This window comes from Syngnathus scovelli, chromosome 14 (genome assembly GCF_024217435.2).
Source record: "Syngnathus scovelli strain Florida chromosome 14, RoL_Ssco_1.2, whole genome shotgun sequence".
Taxonomy (NCBI): Eukaryota; Metazoa; Chordata; class Actinopteri; order Syngnathiformes; family Syngnathidae; genus Syngnathus; species Syngnathus scovelli.
Window position 1 is genome coordinate 11,660,841 of NC_090860.1, and position 21,481 is coordinate 11,682,321.

General features: G+C 43.2%; 1 protein-coding gene across 1 annotated transcript; it reads left to right on the forward strand.

Annotated features, from left to right (window-relative positions):
• Nucleotides 1-28: 28 nt before the first annotated feature.
• On the forward strand, nt 29-14,404 carry LOC125980863 (uncharacterized protein C14orf132). Its single transcript, XM_049740465.2, is given in 3 exon segments — nt 29-2,330; nt 2,333-2,400; nt 12,882-14,404. Coding segments are annotated over 3 exon segments (366 nt in total). The 5' UTR covers nt 29-2,269; the 3' UTR covers nt 13,119-14,404.
• The last annotated feature ends 7,077 nt before the right edge of the window (nt 14,405-21,481 follow it).

The window sequence follows — 21,481 nt, forward strand, 5'->3', positions numbered from 1 at the left end:
TTATTATGTGTTGCGGGCTGTTTGCTAAAATGTTTGGATCTGCGACGGGCGACGGGATACAAGTTTTTTTTTTCATTCCGTTGGAGCTTTAGCAAAGTGTGACTGCCCATAATTAGCTCACGATATTTATTTAAAGGTATAACATGCCGCATCATCAGTGACAAACCGTTCACCCATTTGGGGCACAAGAAACAAAATAATAATAATAAAAATAATAAAAATAAAAATAATGAAGTAATGAAAAAATAAAATAATAAATACAATAAAAAAATAATACCGCCACATAAATAAGTGACTATCCTCCCACATCCAATTTGTATTCATAGTTGCCTATAAAGGTTTCCCCGCTGAGAAAATTTATTTTTCTACTAAACTGAGGTGAGATCTGATATTCTGATATAATTCAGGCCAATGTGACTTTGCTCAATTCTCTCAGTCTGACGATCCGCTATCAATAAATTATTTTGGAAGGAAAAAAAAGAAAAACATTAGTTAGTTATTAGCACTTTTGCCTCAAGTGATACTTAAAATTCATCAGCTTCATTTAATGCCAGACTGGCGGCGTCCTCACCCCAGGGAAATCATGTGACACAGCAAAAGTCATTTACTTCTTTTTGTGCTTGGCTTCCTTCCCACGTCCTCCGTGCGCTCCGTCCCATCCTAATTTAGGGCCAATCGCTCTTCCAAAATCCACTTGTTTGATTGGCCCCGCGTGATTCCGGGGTGTGTCAGTCAGCGAGATTCATTCATCCCGCATTGGGCTCCTCACGTCTCACTTTCGAAATGTGACTGACTTTCAGGTGTCCTCTTTAGCACGCGCACGCAAATATATTTGCTGCTAATGTATTCAAATTGAAAGTGTGCCTAAACAAACTTTTGTAATTGCTTCGGTTGCATAACACACACACACACTCACAAAGTGGCACACGGCCACGCTGCCCAGTGTGTGCCAATGTGACAATATGCTTTGCTTTGAGCAGCAAATTGAGGGCAAAGCGTCCTCTTCTTTTGTAATGCATGCACATATGTGAGTCACCAAATTGATGCTTTCGGGTAAAATTCAGGATGAACCGAAATGCTCTCTAACATTTATTAATTTGACCTCATTGGAACTTTTTGAATTCATGTCCAACTGGTGAATGCTCAGTTGGAATAAAAAAGGCAGAATACAAATTGAATTTCATTGCCGGAGTTAGAGGGGGGCTGCAGGGGCACAGAGACTCCCCCTCTTTGAACTATGCTAGGAACCCCACGTGCCAGGCCAGATAAATTGATTTTTCCAAGAATTCCTTTTCACGTTCTCTCCGTCCACCATAGGGAACATCTTGTAAATGTTTCAGTATTTTTTGGGGTTTGTAAAATAAAAAATCAACACTGAGATATAATCTATTCCCAAAGTAGCTTGAGCTCAAAAATCTTTCAGTCGGATTATCAGCCTTCTTCTTTTTGATGAATTAAATATATCATGTATTATATATTTCGATGTTCAGATTATTCATAGTGTCTGCCATCTAGCCGTCACATAAAATCTCCTACACACAAAAGGTAAACAATCTCTTAGCGTGACACATTTCCAAAGACTTGATCCGCACACGCAAACGCTATATATAAATACATATAAATATCTCTAAAATCCCCAGCACGCGGCCAGATGACAGAACACATCAGTCACACTGCAGGCAGTCGAGACGTCGAGTCCGACGAGGTGGCATGACATTATTCCAACTCATTAGCATCAACCTGGAGAATCCCCACATGACAAGATTTCTTATTATTCTCAAAAACGCTTTGCAGCCATTTTACGGCGTTTACTTTTTCAGGCAGTGCTAAACCTTTTTTGGGATGTTACGTGTAGGTTTTCACTCTCCGTGGCTTGTCATGTGGGTGCAATTATTTGAGTGGCAGACCCCCCTGGGAGCCTGCAACCCACACTCCTCCACTTTGCGCTAGAAATGTTAGTGGGAAGATTTTTTTTCTGTCTAGAAATGCCCAATTTGGCCCGACCCAAATGCCAAAGAGAGCGAGGCTGGAAAGCGAGACTATTATGTGTCAGAGCGTCTGCCTCCACTCTCCTCCACATCCTTTCCCGCCGCTTCTTGCATCCACATCTCCGCCTCCCTCTGCTGCCTCTCCCTCTTGTTGTTCACCCCTCCTCCTCCTTCTTCTTCATCCTCCTCATGTGAAACGTGCAACGGCGCTCGCTTGCCTGCTTGCGTGCGTGCGTGCGCTCCCAAACAGGGGAAGAGATTAAAAACAAAAACGGGGGCACATGCTCAATGAGGAGGTGAAGGAGAAAAAGAAGAGGAGGAGGAGGGTGAAAAGCGCACGCAGGCTTTTTTCACTGAGTGCCTTCTCCCTGAGCCGAGCAACAGCATGGATCTCTCCTTCATGGCTGCGCAGGTGAGTCTTCACGTTGGAACTTTTCGTTTTAAGGCTGCTCTGTTAGCTGCGTGGGCTTTGATAAAAAAAAGACTGTCTTCCTAAAATGCAACTAAAGCGTATTGGCAAAACTACTTCAGCCACACTTTAAGTGGGGCGGACAATATTTGATGTACTTTGTTTGCCAGGACAAAAGCGAGAGTGGCGATAATCAAAAATCAAACAATTTATCTTTGTTGTCGTAAATTCTCCTCTTCTGTTCGTGATATTGATATGTGTCATGTGTCAAACATGCACGTTACAACATATTTTGGATATAAGGCAAGGCATTTTACAAACAAGCAGCTATAGCATGTATGTCAGACCCATTTGCTAACCAAAACAGCAGTCCCTACCAAGTTAATGTGTCATTAAAGTGTGTCATGTAACTTTTTAAGTCATGACATAAAATAGGTATAAGTGCTGATGTTGTCTGTAGAGTGAGGATATTTAATTATTTTAGACCAAAGCAAGCCCTCAACTAACAATAGTCGAGTAAATAAACATCCCCAGCCATCGTTAAGGAATACGGTAGTAATTAAGGACAAAACAAGGGACGCTCAATATTTGTAATTAAATGTTATTTGCTGTACCCATGTGTCACGATGTAGTCTGTTGCCCTCAATTGATTTTTAGGATGCAATATTGAGAGGCTCGAGTGTAGCCACCGTGTCCAAATACTTGCAATTAGTTTCTCAGTCTTCTTGATGTTATCTCCAAACATGCAGGACCCGTCCTATAGAAAAGGCAACGGAGCATGGCCCTCTTCTATCTCCTCAATATGGATATTAAGTGAGCCAGCGCCTCCCATTCGCTAATTGTGCAAACTTTCCGTGAGGGAAATATTAAAATGGCTAAATTATTCGCCTCACGAAGGTGCGTGCACAAACAATGTCACAGAGCGGCGAGAGTGGCGGAAGAATTCCCGAAGGGGAATTTCTTGGAATCATATTCATAACTGGTGGATGGTTGGGTCGAAATCCGCGGGTTCTGTCCAGCTTGACCTCATTACAGCCCATCCCGGCGGACTTTAAGGCGAGAGGTGGAGTAATTGAAATACATTTTTGAACATTTTATTTTTGTGTTGTACAAACAGCCATGAGCATATGATGTCATCCCTAGCCATAATTATATCATCAAACCATGACACGGGTCTATGGATCCAATCTCACGAGAGTATTAACATTTACTTTGGTTGCTTAATTGCCTCCTTGCTATTGGGAAAAGATGCGTGGCGGAGCTAAGCCCTTAGTGGAAGATTTTCTTATTGATGGGTTGAAGGGTAGGTCAGGCTCTTTGCGGCTCTGTCTCACACGATTAAGCCATCATGTTTCCGGATAGACACGATCCATTCAAGTGTTCTTTCCCGACACTCCTACGATCAGTCGTTAAAAGCGGCGGTTTTTAATGACGGCGAGGCGTCGCACGTCATGCCTCAGGTTGGTTCGATTTATGGCAACGACTGGCGGAACAACAACAGGATCCATTTTTAGCATTGATCACACGCTGTAATTAAACAGCTGACTGAACCCTGAACACCGATTGGTTGATTAGCTTTCGAGTCGTCACCCATAAGTAATACAAACATTATCATAGATAACATCGTCAACTGTTTAATTTCAAACAAGGTATAGGAGATGTAAACTTTTAGCTAATTTACAGGTAGCCTACTAAATGATTATTTTATTCTTTAATAAGTCAATTCATGACTTTACATAAACTAATTAATCATGAATTAATTAATAAAGCCAACAAATCGGCAAGCTGCTGGCAGCGACACTTTTCGCTAATTAGTTAGCATAGCTAGCTTTCTTATAATTCATGATTTTGGTGTCGAACAGGAAGTCGTTATCGTGCTCACTCCAGAAGGAACTCTAGATGAACTTGCAAAGTATGTGGCAATAACATCTTTCTCACTTTCCATGATGCTATCGGTATACAGATACGGTGCCTTTCTTAAGGAAGTATGAATTATGCATCGCTGCATATATTATCTATTCCCACTCGGTGTGCAACTATTTCAAAGCATCATCTTGTATTGATACATCCCAGAATAAACTAGATCTATGATTCGGGGTGAAGTAATGACAAATATCATCATAATGCAGTGCCGCGCTGATGCTCGCGCCATTAAAATGCATCATCAAATGCAAATGTGAAATTAGTGCGCGAGTGGGGAAAAAAAAAACTGATTTGACCCAGATGACTCAGATGAGATATGATCGTGTCAGTCTGGAAAAGTTATCATTGCACATTTGAGAAGCAGTCGTGCAAAACTGAATCAGCAGGACGGCTCGCCAAATTGACATCTCCTCTTTCAAATGTGATTTCAAACTAGTGTGCTTCCTTTTCGTTTCCTTTATCGTTCTAATTTAATTGTAAGCGAGAACAAAACTCAGCTGGATGCTATATGCGCTATATGCTAATGTCAAATTTCCCCAACTGCTTTTCGATTGCCTGGGGAGGATGCGGATCCATATTTTTCAGTCATTATTTTACATAGCCCCTCATACATTACCTCTCCATTATTTCAGCCTGGCAGCTCATTTGTGTCGACCGCATGCAATAATTTCAGTTACAAATGGTCCCGATTTCACTCCTTCTCAGAAAATGTCAATTATATCCCATGTGTTGCTTTGGCACGGGGAGATTTATCGAAGTTATTTTCAATCACGCTCGTCAAGCTGCCGGGTCTCTCGGCTAATGGTTTGTATCAAGCGCACATGACGGTGGGACCGTCTCATTTCGGATTCATGTAAGTTTAATGGCGAGGCGATGAATCAGGCACTTACAGTGCAGGGAAGTTGTATTACATACAGACATGATTCCGGATGCTCACCGCCGGCACGCTTGAATGCTGGTGAAGTACACGAACTTTGATTTGCCTGAAAATGTTCAATTTTTCATGCCAGCGATCCCCCCAAACCGCATTACCTCCCCCGGTGCTTTCCTGGCTAAGACTGTTTTGCTGAGCTCAAAGTCTGAAATGCGCTTTCTCGGCTTCGGGCTTGAAATATGTTGCACTACCGTGTCACTGTTTCTCACACCATTCACAGTCAGGGTTTCGGGAAATAAAATGCAAAACCTTGTCCGGCACACTCAATACAAGCTGGAACAAATGTAAAAAAAAAAAAAAAAAAAACCTTCTTACATAGATTTTTTTCTGCTAGTATTTTGAGTTGGGCGAGATTGGTCAATGTGTTTTTGTTGTTGCTATGAGAAACATTGATTGATTGACTATAAAAATCAAATATTCTTGGTTGAAGGCCAATTTTATTTTTTTACAATAGGCATTCGGATTAATCGTAATCTCAATCGTTAAATATGTAGTTGCTAGAAGTGACTTGTGGCAAAGTATCAAGGGGTCTAAAAACACGAAATACGGTAGAAAACTTGCAGGTACCAAAAAGTAAATTCAAAATTTATAGTGCTCTGTTTTGTTTTTGTTTTTATTGACAGTCCACGCATGGATTCTTCATAGCTCATGCTTGCACTTTACCTACTGCAACATTCATAATCACTCAAGATGGAGGCCATGCAAGTGTTGCGCTACGTGAAATGTTGTATCTAGGCCAACATGGTGCACGTGTGACAAACTCCATGTAGATCCCCCCCCTACTCTTGCAGCTCATCTTGCCGCTGGGAAATATGTGCAGCAATCATTCGCAAAGGCCGAAGCCCACCTGCCGCAATCCACGCCGCGCGGTAGCAGCTACGCCCACGCGCTAATTTCATTTTACAGCTGTTGTGTTGTCAGCCGAGTTGCTATTATGGAATCGCAAACTGTCATATCCAATGCTTGACGTGTTCAGCGTGTTGCCAGGCAAGAGATATTTTGCTGCTCATTCTCATGTGATTGCCATGGCTGCCAGGAGTATCATGTAATTAGCATTGTAGCGTGTAGCATTAGCATTCCGGTGCCTCTCGTTCAAATTTGTCCATAATAGTCCCTTTTAATTTATAGTTTCCAAATCCAATTATACTTGATTTAAATTCCGCTAACCCGGCTACTGTTTGGAGATGCAGCATTTATTTTTACATACAAATGTCGCAAACCTTTAAATAATCTACATATGACGTAAATAATAAATGCAGTTTTCTCCTTGCGACCAATATTAATGTGACAAGTTTGCCGCTGCGACCCGATGACAACCGTACCTTATTCAGATCCGAATCTCGGCAGCCTCATCCATAAGCGTGCATTCGCATTAGTGCAAGAAGGACAATTAAGTTGCGCAATACCTCATTTTTCATTTGATAATGAGACCAACTGCAGACCAATCCCAGAGTGACACATTTGTAATATTCATAGCGTCAGCTAATGCAGCCTATGGCTCATATGGGTGGAAGATGAACAAGCATTAGAAAGTTTGTTAAACAAGTTTTACGCTGCAGAAAAGGTGACCACGCTGTGTAATTTATTTAAATGTAATTCCGCCGGAAGGCCGCTTGTTTGGTTTTGGGTCTTTTGTCAACGTGTCCAGATCTGCGTGGTGAATGGCCTTCTGAAGTAATGGGAAAAATTGCAGTGCAAGTTAAATATACAGTGTGTGTGTGTGTGTGTATAATCCTCACACACATTTTTAATGCAAGTTCACCTGAGCGTGCATTGGTTGACTTTATATAGCGTGGCTGCAATTTGATATTTCACAGTGTGGACAGGAAGTGGAGGGGCACTTTGGAAAAGTTTGGCCAGGCCAATTTTAACATTTATTTGCAATGATTCCAAGTTTTGCCCTGCAAAAACATGACCTTGAGGGTTGGCAAGATTTAGTTGCGGAGAGACGATCGGAAGTGGGATAGTTCTTGAGGAGGTGTGTTACCTTGGCGTGTGATGAGCAGCAAGCATTGCGCAGCCTTCGGGCGCTGGCTTAGGAAAAGATGGCAGAGTGATAATGACAAGGTCGCGGAGGCCGGGCCGGAGCTGCGAGTGGCGTCGGTCGCCTAACGTAACCCCGAGACTGGGAAGTTGTTGTCGCACACCATGCAAGAGACAATCGACAGGCGCTGAGCAGGTTGAAGTCAAGGCAACTTGCAAAGTCATTTCGATAAATAGAGCAGAGTTTTCCCTGGACGTTGTGGTGCACGGTCCAGCTTTTTATTTTGATGCTTTCGCACCAGCCGTTCTCCTCAAGTCAAGAACGTAAATGTGAATTAGTTTTGAACGTCTGCCAAGATGGTCAGATGGTGATTGCTCGTTTATGCAAGAGTAATATTCCGGCAAAAAGAAAACTTGCTACATCGGATGCTAACATTCAAGCAGCTGGAACCTGAAAAAAGTGCTCAGCGGGAAGGCACGACGCAGCGGGGATGAACAATCGAGTGACGAGGACTTGAAAGGACTGGATGAAAAAAAATTGAGTCGGACGTGACACAGCTGGGTAGAACTTACGGAAGGGAAAATAAGTTGACTGTTCTTACGAAACCGCGGGCATCTGATAATATTTAATGACGACAAACTTTTTTTTGTGGAACACATCCCCCAGAAAACGCCACAAAATATTATCAAGAAACAAAACAAGCAAAACACCTGCTACTGTATTAGTCATGTAATCCTTAATGAGCATTGTTCCGGTTACTCATCTTTCCCGCCTTTGTTTTTGTGCAAGCGCGTGCAATAAACAGCGCCTGTTGTTCTGCAGAAGAATGTGAAAGCATCAGTAATTACTGCTCTGCTTGTGTACATGCAAAAAGGAAAGCACAAAGCAAAGTAGAGAAGAACTGTTCTGGACAAAATGCCATAGGGTCAGGTTGCAGTGCTTTGTCATCATTTTTTTTTATTTTTTTTTTTATATTGTCTGACCGTGACTGTCGCCTTGTATTTGTCCACAATAAACAGCCAATGTGTGCATAAATCCTTATTTGTCTTTGCGTTACCTATCTCGTAGAACTATTAACTTTATTTGATTTAAATGAAATATAACAAAAATGATATTTTTTTTAATTAATCAAAAGAACAAAAAGTATCTAGGAAAAAAAATCAATACTGTATTTAATATTTTGTTGTATTTGATATACTTTTATTGTAATTAGTGATGAAATTAAATTACTCATTTAAATAAAATACCCCAACAATTAAATTTTAAAAAATATACACATATTTAACATGTTAAAAATCATAATTTATTCTATACATGTTTATTTTAAAGACATCATTTTTACTCAAGTATCCATTGATGGCTGGTTTTGTTTCTGCAGCACTTTCATAGCATTGAATCAGTGTTGGTTGTAATAATAAATAAAAAAAATAATGTAATGTTTAATGCACCAAGTCCTGCCCTGGGCACCATCCTCCATCTATATGTCACTGCAGCCAGCCAGAGAGGTGGCATGTAACTTTGCTTTTGAAACGGCATCACAATGCAAGATGCATGAGCAAATTATTTATATAGGTTTAGAATAGGTGTGCAAGGAATGCATTTGTGCGCCATGATATGGTTCTAGGGTGTAATGTATAGCATGAAACACATGCTGGGCAAAGCCAGCTTTATTCATATTTAAAATATGTGCTTGGATTAATGATTCATGGCCTTTGGCTTTGAGCGAAAAAACGCCTATTATGTCAGATTTCAAGGGGGAGAGGGAAAAAAAAAGTGATGAATACTGCTGACAAAGATACAAGGATGACTTTATTCGCTTCTCTTGACATTTGAAACCGTTTAAAATGATGTAACGTTTTTTTTCAGGTTATAAAGAGATCGTCTATATAATGTGGACAGCAGTTTGTTTTATGTTAGCACTAGCATTAGCGCTACCTTCACTGTTCAGAGCCACAAATCTCGTCAGACACCTTTATAAAATAAATAGATCCAGCTCTAACAGTCCTGGAGCAAAAAAGGCTTTTAACATTAATACACTGAAGTATTTATTTAATTTTAGGCTAGTACTTTTGTCACACATTATGTTAGCATCATTTGTTGTAGCCTAGTTTTAACAGAGTGGTGTGCAGTGTTACCAAATGTATATTATACGCCAATGTTTTATTTAGCTTAGCATTATCCTTGCTAGCGGAAAAACAAAGCAAAAAAAAATCCCTACATGGTTTATTAAATTCAGCTTTAGCCTCGCTAACTAAAAACAAAACAAAATGAATGTACGGTAGCTTTCATTTCATTGTACCTAATTTTAAAGTGAAGTTTTCTGTGACAAAATTGCATCTTATTAAAAACTATATCTGTATATCATTCTCAAAGGCGTTTATTGCATTACTAAATGTGACAAATGTGCTTTTTAATATTTGGGTTTTGTGGTTTAGGTGCAATAAAGCGCAATAAATCTAATAGACGAGAATGTGTTTTGCTCGTCACGCAACCTCTGTGAAGGTGAATGTAATAAAGTCTTATTCAATAAATGCTCTTCACATCACAACTTCAAATAATTTTTGTATCATAGATTTTATTCCAACAGTGTCCAAATTAAATTTAAGAAAATCACTTTATCTTATTTGGGTTAAGTCCAAGTTCTGAAGGAGGAACCTGAAGACATATTGGAACGTGACCAGTCCAATTGTGCACTTTTATTAATGAATTAATGCCAGAGTCCAAAATAGTCAAATGCATGCATGGGAACATGCAATTTGTCGCTCCGACCATGTGGTGAGTAGAAGAAATCTGTTTTTGTTTACAGGATATGGCGGCGGGGGCTTCTCCACTTTCATAATTGATGCACTCCATCACATTACATAGTTGCAGTTGTCATGCAACTGCAAATTAGCAGCATGTATTAGCAGGCAACGAGCCCAGATGCGAACATGCACTTTCCTGTTTTGCACGTTTGGCAAAGCATTTCCTCCGCGCCTTTGTTTTGTTGGTACCGTGCCGCCACCATGATTCAAGAGCTTAGTTTAGCATCATCATTACTTCTGCACAACTAGTTTTTTCAGTCTTCTCTCATTATTTTTGTGCGTAGACAATTTGTGATTTTAGTATTGGCCCATTAAGTCGCTGCACAATTTGTCTTTGCGAGCCACATAAAATGATGTGGCGGGCCGTATCTGGGCCCCCGGGGATTTGAGTTTGACACCTTGGGCCATTTCTCATTTGCATTATTGCAATGATGCAAAATGTTTTGGTGGCGAGAGAAACGTCTCGACTTTTTGTGAACAAAAGGTTCATCATTTCTTGTATCAGCGGCGCCTCTCAAGTGTTGACACAAACAGGCGCGGGTGTCAAGTACGAATCACGTCACACTTGTTCTACTGAGTTATAAGATTTATGAAAAAAGGGGGAGAGACGAACCGGCGGAGACTAGAAATGGGGGAGAGAAAAATCAATGAGAAGCAATGCTGTAAATCTAAGCAGAGAGAACCGGGCTTGAAAGTGGAGGTCTTAACACGACTGAGAGGGTGAACAAGCTTCCTTAAAACCGCCCCGCAAATCTCCCGGCAGATTTACAGTCAGACGTTTGTTTGGGCGATACGCTACAGAGTAACGCGGCACACACTGTACGTGTTGTTTTGTCTTCAAACGTCGGTGGTCTTGAACAAAAGGAGCTGCTACTCTTTGTGTTTAGAATCTTGTCCAAATCTTGTGTTGCTGTGTCCTTGGTCATCATTTTAAATGTGACATACCTGGTAAAGTCAAATAAAATAAAAACAAAGAATAGTTACAGTTCTATCCAACAGCAGCAGCAACAAGTGTATTCTCGACACTGCAGGGGTCGGACCCCGGTGTTTGTATTGCTCCCCGACCCGAGTACTCCGAACAGCTTGTTTCCTGACGAGAACACGAGGTGACCCCCTTTTGAGAGTCTTTCCGTAACATCATCGCCTCAGGCAGCAAGCAAGTCACATGAGAGCAAGAGCGAGATCTACATAGTCGCTTGTGGATTTTTGCATTTCCCTTTGTTGCGTAACATTTACATGCACACATTGTTTACGGCGATGTTGGGAAGTCGGTTGATTGAGAACTGAACTGGTGGATGGATGGATGGATGGATGGATGGATGGATGGATGGATGGATGGATGGATGGATGGATGGATGGATGGATGGATGGATGGATGGATGGATGGATGGATGGATGGATGGATGGATTTGCAGACAACAAGGACCCATGTTCATTGGGACTTGTCCATTCTGTGAGAATTTGACAGATGGGTTGGTTTCAAGTTGTAAATGGGGAGAACATAATGTAACAGTAGCAGCTGCCAAAATGCATCCCCCTTCGTCGTGGATCACAAATAGTAAACCATCTGGCTGAGGATCACCCAGACTTGTGTTTTGAAGGAAAACATTTCTGATGTAAGCACGGGGCTATTGGGCAAAAAAACAACGGCGGTCCAATTTTTTTTCTTTTACTGAGCCGTATCCGTCGGTAAGAATTTTAAAAGGTGTGTCACTTTTTTCTGGATTTCATACATGGGCTTAACAGAACCTGACAGGACCGTTTCTCACTGTCAGCACGAGTATCTTCCGCTCGAGCGGAGAAATTTGGGGATATCCGGTTGGAGATGGCGGGACGTTTCGGTTTAGGGGGAAACGAGTGCAGAGTATGTTCGGCCGAGCTTTTAGCCTTTTATCTCAAACAAGATCCGACAATTTTAGGTTGAATAAACTAGTTCATTTGTTTGGGACTAAGTTTTAAAATTTGTGAACTGATGAAGAAGTTGGTGTAAAAACTGAGCTTTGAACTCCCCCACTTTGCTTCTCCGCGTTGCCATCCGGTTCAGTGCCACTGAAGGCACCGAGCCGTGAAATGTCAATACCATTAAAACATCAGGGGGACGACCTTCTTCTGGTCACCTAAAAGTTAAAATGATATTTTGTCGTTAGCAACCGACTTCTTGAAACAGGCTGTAGCTATATCCTCGTAGAAAAAAAAAAAAAAAAACACGTAAACGCCAACAATGAAATATTGAGAAGCTCGCAACATCGACTGGAATATCTTCATTTTATTCAGTGCACTCGGCAATTTATGCAAACAGCTCGCTCCTGTGGACAATGAGTTACTGAATAAAACATTGATTATAAAGAATGGAGACAGACTTGAGAGCTTCCCTTCGCATCATGCCAAATGTTGGAGAATAGAAAGTCCACTGAACAGAAGCTCATAAAATCAGCGGCATGTTAATATGATCTGATGATTGAAGTTAACAGTTAGCTTGCCTGTAAAAGCACCACACACACACACATTTCTGTGTGTGTATGTCTAGGGGGGATTTTATTCTTTTTTGAGGGGGGGGGGGGTGCTCAGGTTCACAAGACGCGGTGCACGCCTGTCTGCCTCCATCATGCTCATGTTAGCAGCAGGCGCTCCACAGGATGTGTCATGTCATTATTAGAGAGAGAGAGAGAGAGCAAATGAGGAAGCATGAATTTCTGTATATCGCAGAGTGCAACATGCCTAAGAGGTATTTTTTTTTTTTTTGTATTACTTCCAATTTTCCAGATGAAGCCCGCCACACAAAATGTGTCCATTGTAGTAAGGCACCTGAGAAAAATAAATCTGTTTTGTTCTGTTTCAGATCCCAGTTATGACGGGAGCCTTCATGGACTCGTCGCCAAATGACGACTACAGCGGCGAGCACTCGCTCTTCAACTCATCGGCCAGCGTCCACGCCGCCGCCTCAGCGGCCTCCGTGCACGGCCAGCCAGATGAGTCGCAGTCCATGTCCAGCGACGCTATCTGGCTTTGGATCGCCATCGTGGCCACCATCGGAAACATCGTGGTGGTGGGCGTGGTCTACGCTTGCACCTTCTGAGACAACGTCATCTGAATCATTCAAAAGGTTCAAATCCGTCTGGACGGACTCGGCTAACATCGAGACTCCCGCTTTTGTCGGATTCTACGATATGAGGATAATGCGCCGTGGATAAAAAAAAAAAAAATGCTCTCTCCGCTAAGAATCCGAGGAATGTTGCTCCTTAAGTTTCTTTCCATGTCTCCCCCGAAGAACACACTCTCACTTGTCATGCGGAGATGCGAATGAAGGTTAAATGGGGCTTGAGATTTGGGTTGATCCGGGGACCGCCACAAAGAAATTTAGGCCAGCGCTGTTTAATTATGCCCTCCGACTCGGATGGCGAATGTTAAAACATTTACAAGGCACCGGGACCGGTTTCATCCGAGGCGGCCTCGGGGCCCGTCCGCCATTAGGGCACATGTAAGGAGACTCTGTGGAGCGGACGTGCCACTAATGACTTCATCATCATTGCGGTCCGGCGGCGAAAAATCACATGAATATCAAATCCGAAGGCCTAACGAGGCAATAATTCAACGTTTAGGCTTTACCTGTTTTATCTTGCTCATCTTTGACAGGGTTGCCGCGTGTCGGACCAACAGGAACGAAGCTTCTCCCGCTTTGGCAGCGGGTGGACAATCTGCTCGACGTGACCTTGAGGTTTCGTTTCATGAAAGCATCTGAACAGGTCCAAATGGTTTAGTTTGTAAAGTTTGCCGTCTTTTCAAAGTACTCAAGTACTTTGTGGTTGTAGTGGACAATAATCCAATGAAATCCAAACACGATTTTTGTTTTCTTCCATTCACGCAAAATATACAAGCCTGTTGCCTTTTATTCAAGTCCACTCGTTGATGCGTCGACTTTTTCATTTTTCTGACATATGAACTTGAAGTGACTTTGTCGTTTGAGTTCCGTAGCCTGCTTGGTATTCGTCACCACATGTTACGATGATGTGAATATAAACTAGCCGACACTGTTTTGTAGCAACAATGGTGACTGTTTCTTTTCAGGCCTGCTTTTTTTATCAACTGTGTAGAACTATTCAGACGATGTTGTAAATTATACACACAGATAATCCTTTTTCGGAAAGGTGTACGCTTTTAGATTTGTCGCATTATACGAGAGCCGTGGCGAAGTTGTGATGGCGGCCATTTTGACACGGGTTGTTTGGATGTGGTATTCTTGTGCACCCCACCAAATCTGTAACCCCTATTTTTTGTTTTTCTGAGGATGGACAGAACATTTTCAGCGGTAAAGCAATGTAATATAATCTTGTGTTCCAGTAAATCAACTTGATTTCTAAGCTATCTGACGTCCCTTGATTTGTTTTTCCCATAAATCAGGGATAAAAAATGTAGAGACATTTTAACGGCAGGAACGTTTTGTAACCTTGACTACAGAAGTTTCCTACTGCTGGTTTTCAATGGAAAGAAGCAAGTTGCATCATTTTTCTTCAAGTGGAACAAGGTTATCAGGATAAACCTTGTCCCTGAAATAAACAATCCAAGAGAGTTGTTCTTTACACACCGACTGTGTTTCCGTGCTCACTAAGGCCTACAAATCTCCGCTGTTCCTTCTTCAGGGAGAAAGAAGTAACGTCGGCGAGATTTACACATTGCATTTGTAAACTCACTTGTCAAGCGACCCGCCACCTTGCAAGACCGAACGAGCCGCCGCCTCCCTGTAAACCACACGTCCTCTAAGCCCCGCACTGATGGGGCGGCTTGATTCGATCAACCCCCCTCCCCTCCCCTCTTCACATTCACCCGCAGGGCCTTTCCATCCCCTCTCGATGGAAGCGACAAAGGTTGTTTTCTTGTTGCTTTCAGCTGCTTGTTGAGTGGAAAAGATGTGACTCCTGGAGGCAGCGTTAGATTAAATAGAAAATCACAAGGTCTCGCCGGTGCTAATGTATGCTAATGCATGGGCGCTTATTAAAGTCTCAGGTGGCAAATCTATAGCGGCTAACTAAGGATTTACCAGATAAGGCTTTCTCGGGACAGTGACTAATAGACACCGATGGGAAGCGATTCATTGGTTTGGGGCGATGATGAAATTAAACCCAAGATAATCAAAGCCATCCTGTCAAACTGTCAATTTTGGTCACCCCTAGTGGTTGGTTCAAGAAGCACATCTAGTATTGATTAAACAGTTTTTGAATATTGAGGGGAAAAACAGCTCACGTACAAGCGCTCGTATATCCAGCGAGCATTTAACAACGCTGAACTCCCCAAAGGACCCGCATGAGTCTTTTTTACACCACAATTACAGATATCTCCTTGACGGCGGCGACCACTGGGGCACACAAACACGGCAGCGTTGTAAACCGATGTAATCATCACACCAGTGGCAGACTAGAAACCCCCACCTCGACAACCGCCCCAAAAGGAACAGTGGGATTTGTTCTTGATAACGTTAGCGAGAAGAGCAGCTTGGCGAGAAAAGGATTTGAGGTCATCTGCTGCCATGGCAACAGCCGACGAGAATGGATTTGGGTTGTATCTTCTTGGCTCGTGGGCTGACATTTCTGGAACTCACTTGTGTTTCTGCCTCTTTTGTTTCAACTCACAAAGACTGCTGTTATGGGGGATCATTACAGAATCCTTGTGAATCCTGCTAATTATCCTTTTTTTGGGGGGGGGGGCTAATGTTACCATTGCCTGATGGGAGCTCAACATCAGCTGTCATGCGATGTTTGGATGCTTTAAGGTAAGCAAGTTCTAACAGAGAAGATTATTGATTATTTGGTTTATAAAAAAAAATAAAAAATCTGTGTGTGGGGGGAGGATTCGGTCAACGATTCGTTTGAACGAATCTTTTGAGTTAACTGAGTCAAAAGATTCGGTTCACTTAAAAGAACGGAAATGCACATCACCAGTGCGCATGGAGTTGTTTCTTTTTGACAAAAAAAGTGGCTGCAGACCATTTTAGCCAATTTGGTCGTCACTTTCACTCTCAAAATAAGTGAGGGTTACATAGTGTAGTGGTTAGTCCTCTGGACTCTCATCCCGGCGACTCGTGTTCGAAATTCGGTGAGACCTAAAAGTATTTTATCATTGAAAAATTTGCAACACAGGGTTTGGGTTCCTCGTGATTCGTTCTTTTTTCAGTTCATATGACTTCAACCAGTAGGTGTCACTAATGCACATTGAAGCTGGTGCCACCTCGCCGTAAAACAAAACGAAGAAGAAAATGACGTAACTTGCTGTTCACAAACGAGTCGTCAATTGCATTTCCTGTTCACCGACTAAACGGATCTGTGAGTAAACGAGTCAGTCAGTGAGTGATTTGCATTTCCAGTTCATCACGAGAACGGATCAGTGAGGGATCGAATCCTGACTTTCCCGTTCGCGAACGAGTCAATGGGTCAACTGCCTTCCTTCCCGTGCATCAACGGATCAGTCAGTGAACGTGTTTAAGCCAGAATGTCGATTTACGATTTGCCAAGGAAAGAAAACAACCACTCACTGAACCACCACTTCTTCTATGCACGTTTTCTCCAAGCTAGCGGCTAACTTGATTGCATGAAGGGATGCGCCGTTATGCAAAAACGGGAAGATTATGCTTCTATTTGGGTAATCTTGATTTTATAAGTTAAAATGGTCGTGAGCAGCAGGGGGGGCCCCATTTCAACCCCTTACACTGAGTGCCAAGCAGGGAAGAAATGAGTACCATTGTTATAGTCACTGGTATGACTCGGCAGGGGGTTTGAACCCACAACCTCCCAATCTCAGGGCGGACACTCTCCTCTTAGGCCACTGAGCTGGTAAACACTTGTATCGTAGTATAAGACTTATAGTCGTTTTTTAAATAACGTGTATGCATACACCTAAATATGCTGAAATGTGCTTTTAATATTATTATTTTTAATAAACATTTATGTTAAAACTTGTCTGGCGTCTTATTCCTTGTTTTTATATTCGCCAATTAAAACATAAAAATCAGACATTTGGTTAACTGCTTTATATGACAATATGTGTAGGTACACTACACGAGGTAAAAAAAAAAAAAAAGAGAATAAATAAAGGATTAATTGCACAACAAAAGCATTTCCTCGCACCTGGGATCGAACCAAATTCTTACCGAGCAAGAGCACTAACCAGTCGGCTATTTCGACCGGCAGTCTACAATTGCTTGCACTGTTTTGTACTAGTGATGTGCATTCCAGTTCTCAAGTGAACTGAATCTTTAGAATCGGTTCACTCAAAATATTTGTTCAAAAGCATCGTTCACCAGATTCTTCGCTACACTTTCTTATTTATTTATTTTATTATTTTTTTTACCTCGTGTAGTGTACCAAAATATCCCATAATTATCTGCCTAAATAATTGTGACTGATTTAAAACTATTCTACTTGTTAATACCTACAAAATAACATATTCTAACCGAAGATTGCATTGACCTAATTTTCACACGGTCCTTGTTTACATTTTGCATTTGACACTGACAGCTGTTAAGTGCCACGTTAGGGCTCTTCTTGTGTAAGTTTTATTTGTTATGGGTTTTCTTTTGTTAGTTTAACTTTGGGTACTTCGAAAGTGTCATTTTAAATTGTACTTTGCTAGGTGTTCGTGTACACAACGTGTTCTGATGACATCTGCTGCGGAGTCTTCAGCTAGTCGCGAGCTGCTCGTTGCTCGTGTAACCATAAAACCATACATGTTCCATGCATTGAGAGCAAGGCTTCCATAGGGTAGTGGTTAGTGCTCTGGGCTTTCACCCCAGCGACCCAGGTTCGAATCTCAGTGGGACCCAAAAATTTTCACCATGGAAAATTTGCAACACAGTTGCTCGTGTAACCATAAAACCATACATGTCCCATCCATTGAGAGCAAGGCTTCCATAGGGTAGTGGTTAGTGCTGTGGGCTTTCACCCCAGCGACCCAGGTTCGAATCTCAGTGGGACCCAAAAAATTTTTCACTGATCTGGTCTTCTTGTGAGCTGCTCCATAAAACCATACATGTTCCGTGCACTGAGAGCAAGGCTTCCATAGGGTAGTGGTTAGTGCTCTGGGCTTTCACCCCAGTGACCCGGGTTCGAATCTCAGTGGGACCAAAAAATTTTTCACTGATCTAGTCGCTTGTGAGCTGCTCCATAAAACCATACATGTTCCTTGCAGTGAGAGTAAGGCTTCCATAGGGTAGTGGATAGTGCTCTGGGCTTTCACCCTAGTGACCCGGGTTCGAATCTCAGTGGGACCAAAAAAGTTTTCACTGATCTAGTCGCTTGTGAGCTGCTCCATAAAACCATACATGTTCCGTGCACTGAGAGCAAGGCTTCCATAGGGTAGTGGTTAGTGCTCTGGGCTTTCACCCCAGCGACATGGGTTTGAATCTCAGTGGGACCAAAAAATTTTTCACTGATCTAGTCGCTTGTGAGCTGCTCCATAAAACCATACATGTTCCGTGCACTGAGAGCAAGGCTTCCATAGGGTAGTGGTTAGTGCTCTGGGCTTTCACCCCAGCGACATGGGTTCGAATCTCAGTGGGACCAAAAAATGTTTCACTGATCTAGTCGCTTGTGAGCTGCTCCATAAAACCATACATGTTCCATGTACTGACAGCAAGGCTTCCATAGGGTAGTGGTTAGTGCTCTGGGCTTTCACCCCAGCGACTCGGGTTCGAATCTCAGTGGGACCCAAAAAATTTTTCACTGATCTAGTCTTCTTGATCAGCAACACAGTTGCTAGTGTAACCATATAACGATACACTTCCTTTGAGCTAGGGTTAGGGTTAGAGCTAGGATTAGAGGTAGGGCTAGGGTTAGAGTTAGTGCGAGGGTCGGAGTTAGTGCGAGGGTCGGGGTTAGAGGTAGGGTTAGGTTTATAGTTAGGGCTAGGGTTAGAGGTAGGGGTAGGGTTAGGTTTAGAGGTAGGGTTAGAGCTAGGGTTAGAGTTAGTGCGAGCGTCGGGGTTAGGGCTAGGGTTAGGGTTAGAGGTAGGGTTCGAGCTAGGGTTAGGGTTAGAGGTAGGGTTAGGGTTAGAGGTGGGGTTAGGGTTAGAGGTAGGGTTAGAGGTAGGGTTAGAGGTAGGGGTAGGGTTAGGGTTAGAGGTAGGGTTAGGGTTAGAGGTAGGGGTAGGGTTAGGGTTAGAGGTGGGGTTAGGGTTAGAGGTAGGGTTAGAGGTAGGTTTAGAGGTAGGGGTAGGGTTAGGGTTAGAGGTAGGGTTAGGGTTAGAGGTAGAGGTAGAGGTAGGGTTAGAGGTAGGGTTAGAGGTAGGGTTAGAGGTAGGGTTAGAGGTGGGGTTAGAGGTAGGCTTCCATAGGGTAGTGGTTAGTGCTCTGGGCTTTCACCCCAGCGACATGGGTTTGAATCTCAGTGGGACCAAAAATTTTTTGGTAGGGTTAGGGTTAGAGGTAGGGTTAGGGTTAGAGGTAGAGGTAGGGTTAGAGGTAGAGGTAGAGGTAGGGTTAGAGGTAGGGTTAGAGGTAGGGGTAGAGGTAGGGTTAGAGGTAGGGTTAGAGGTAGGGTTAGAGGTAGGGTTAGGGTTAGAGGTGGGGTTAGAGGTAGGGTTAGGGTTAGAGGTGGGGTTAGAGGTAGAGGTAGGGTTAGGGTTAGAGTTAGGGTTAGGGTTAGAGGTGGGGTTAGAGGTAGAGGTAGGGTTAGGGTTAGAGGTAGGGTTAGGGTTAGAGGTGGGGTTAGGGTTAGAGGTGGGGTTAGAGGTAGGGTTAGGGTTAGAGGTAGGGTTAGGGTTAGAGGTAGGGTTAGAGGTAGGGTTAGAGGTAGGGTTAGAGGTGGGGTTAGAGGTAGGGTTAGGGTTAGAGGTAGGGTTAGGGTTAGGGTTAGAGGTAGGGTTAGTGGTAGGGTTGGAGGTAGGGTTAGAGGTAGGGTTAGAGGTAGGGTTAGGGTTAGAGGTAGGGTTGGAGGTAGGGTTAGAGGTAGGGGTAGGGATAGGGTTAGAGGTAGGGTTGGGGTTAGAGGTAGGGTTAGGGGTGGGGTTAGAGGTAGAGGTAGAGGTAGGGTTAGAGGTAGGGTTAGAGGTAGGGTTAGGGTTAGAGGTGGGGTTAGAGGTAGGGTTAGAGGTAGGGTTAGGGTTAGAGGTAGGGTTAGGGTTAGAGGTGGGGTTAGAGGTAGAGGTAGGGTTAGAGGTAGGGTTAGAGGTAGGGTTAGGGTTAGAGGTAGGGTTAGGGTTAGAGGTAGGGTTAGAGGTAGGGTTAGAGGTAGAGGTAGGGTTAGAGGTAGGGTTAGAGGTAGGGTTAGGGTTAGAGGTAGGGTTAGAGGTAGGGTTAGGGTTAGAGGTAGGGTTAGAGGTAGGGTTAGAGGTAGGGTTAGGGTTAGAGGTGGGGTTAGAGGTAGGGTTAGGGTTAGAGGTAGGGTTAGAGGTAGGGTTAGAGGTAGGGTTAGAGGTAGGGTTAGGGTTAGAGGTGGGGTTAGAGGTAGAGGTAGGGTTAGAGGTGGGGTTAGAGGTAGGGTTAGAGGTGGGGTTAGAGTTAGAGGTAGGGTTAGGGTTAGAGGTAGGGTTAGAGGTAGGGTTAATGGTAGGGTTAGAGGTAGGGTTAGGGTTAGGGTTAGGGTTAGAGGTAGGGTTAGAGGTAGGGTTAGGGTTAGGGTTAGAGGTAGTGTTGGAGGTAGGGTTAGAGGTAGGGTTAGGGTTAGAGGTGGGGTTAGAGGTAGGGTTAGGGTTAGAGGTAGGGTTAGAGGTAGGGTTAGAGGTAGGGGTAGGGTTAGGGTTAGAGGTAGGGTTAGGGTTAGAGGTAGGGTTAGGGTTAGGGTTAGGGTTAGAGGTAGGGTTAGAGGTAGGGTTAGAGGTAGAGGTAGGGTTAGAGGTAGGGTTAGGGGTAGGGTTAGGGTTAGAGGTAGGGTTAGAGGTAGGGTTAGAGGTAGGGTTAGGGTTAGGGTTAGAGGTAGGGTTAGAGGTAGGGTTAGAGGTAGGGTTAGAGGTAGGGTTAGAGGTAGAGGTAGGGTTAGAGGTAGGGTTAGAGGTAGGGTTAGGGTTAGGGTTAGAGGTAGGGTTAGAGGTAGGGTTAGGGTTAGAGGTAGGGTTAGAGGTAGGGTTAGAGGTAGGGTTAGGGTTAGAGGTGGGGTTAGAGGTAGGGTTAGGGTTAGAGGTAGGGTTAGAGGTAGGGTTAGGGTTAGAGGTAGGGTTAGAGGTAGGGTTAGAGGTAGGGTTAGGGTTAGAGGTGGGGTTAGAGGTAGAGTTAGAGGTGGGGTTAGAGTTAGAGGTAGGGTTAGAGGTGGGGTTAGAGTTAGAGGTAGGGTTAGGGTTAGAGGTAGGGTTAAAGGTAGGGTTAGAGGTAGGGTTAGGGTTAGGGTTAGAGTTAGGGTTAGAGTTAGGGGTAGGGCTAGAGGTAGGGCTAGAGGTAGAGTTAGGGTAAGAGCTAGGGTTGTATGGTAGTTTTTTTTTTTTCACAAAAAAAAAAAAAACGGTAGTTGAACTACCGTGTAT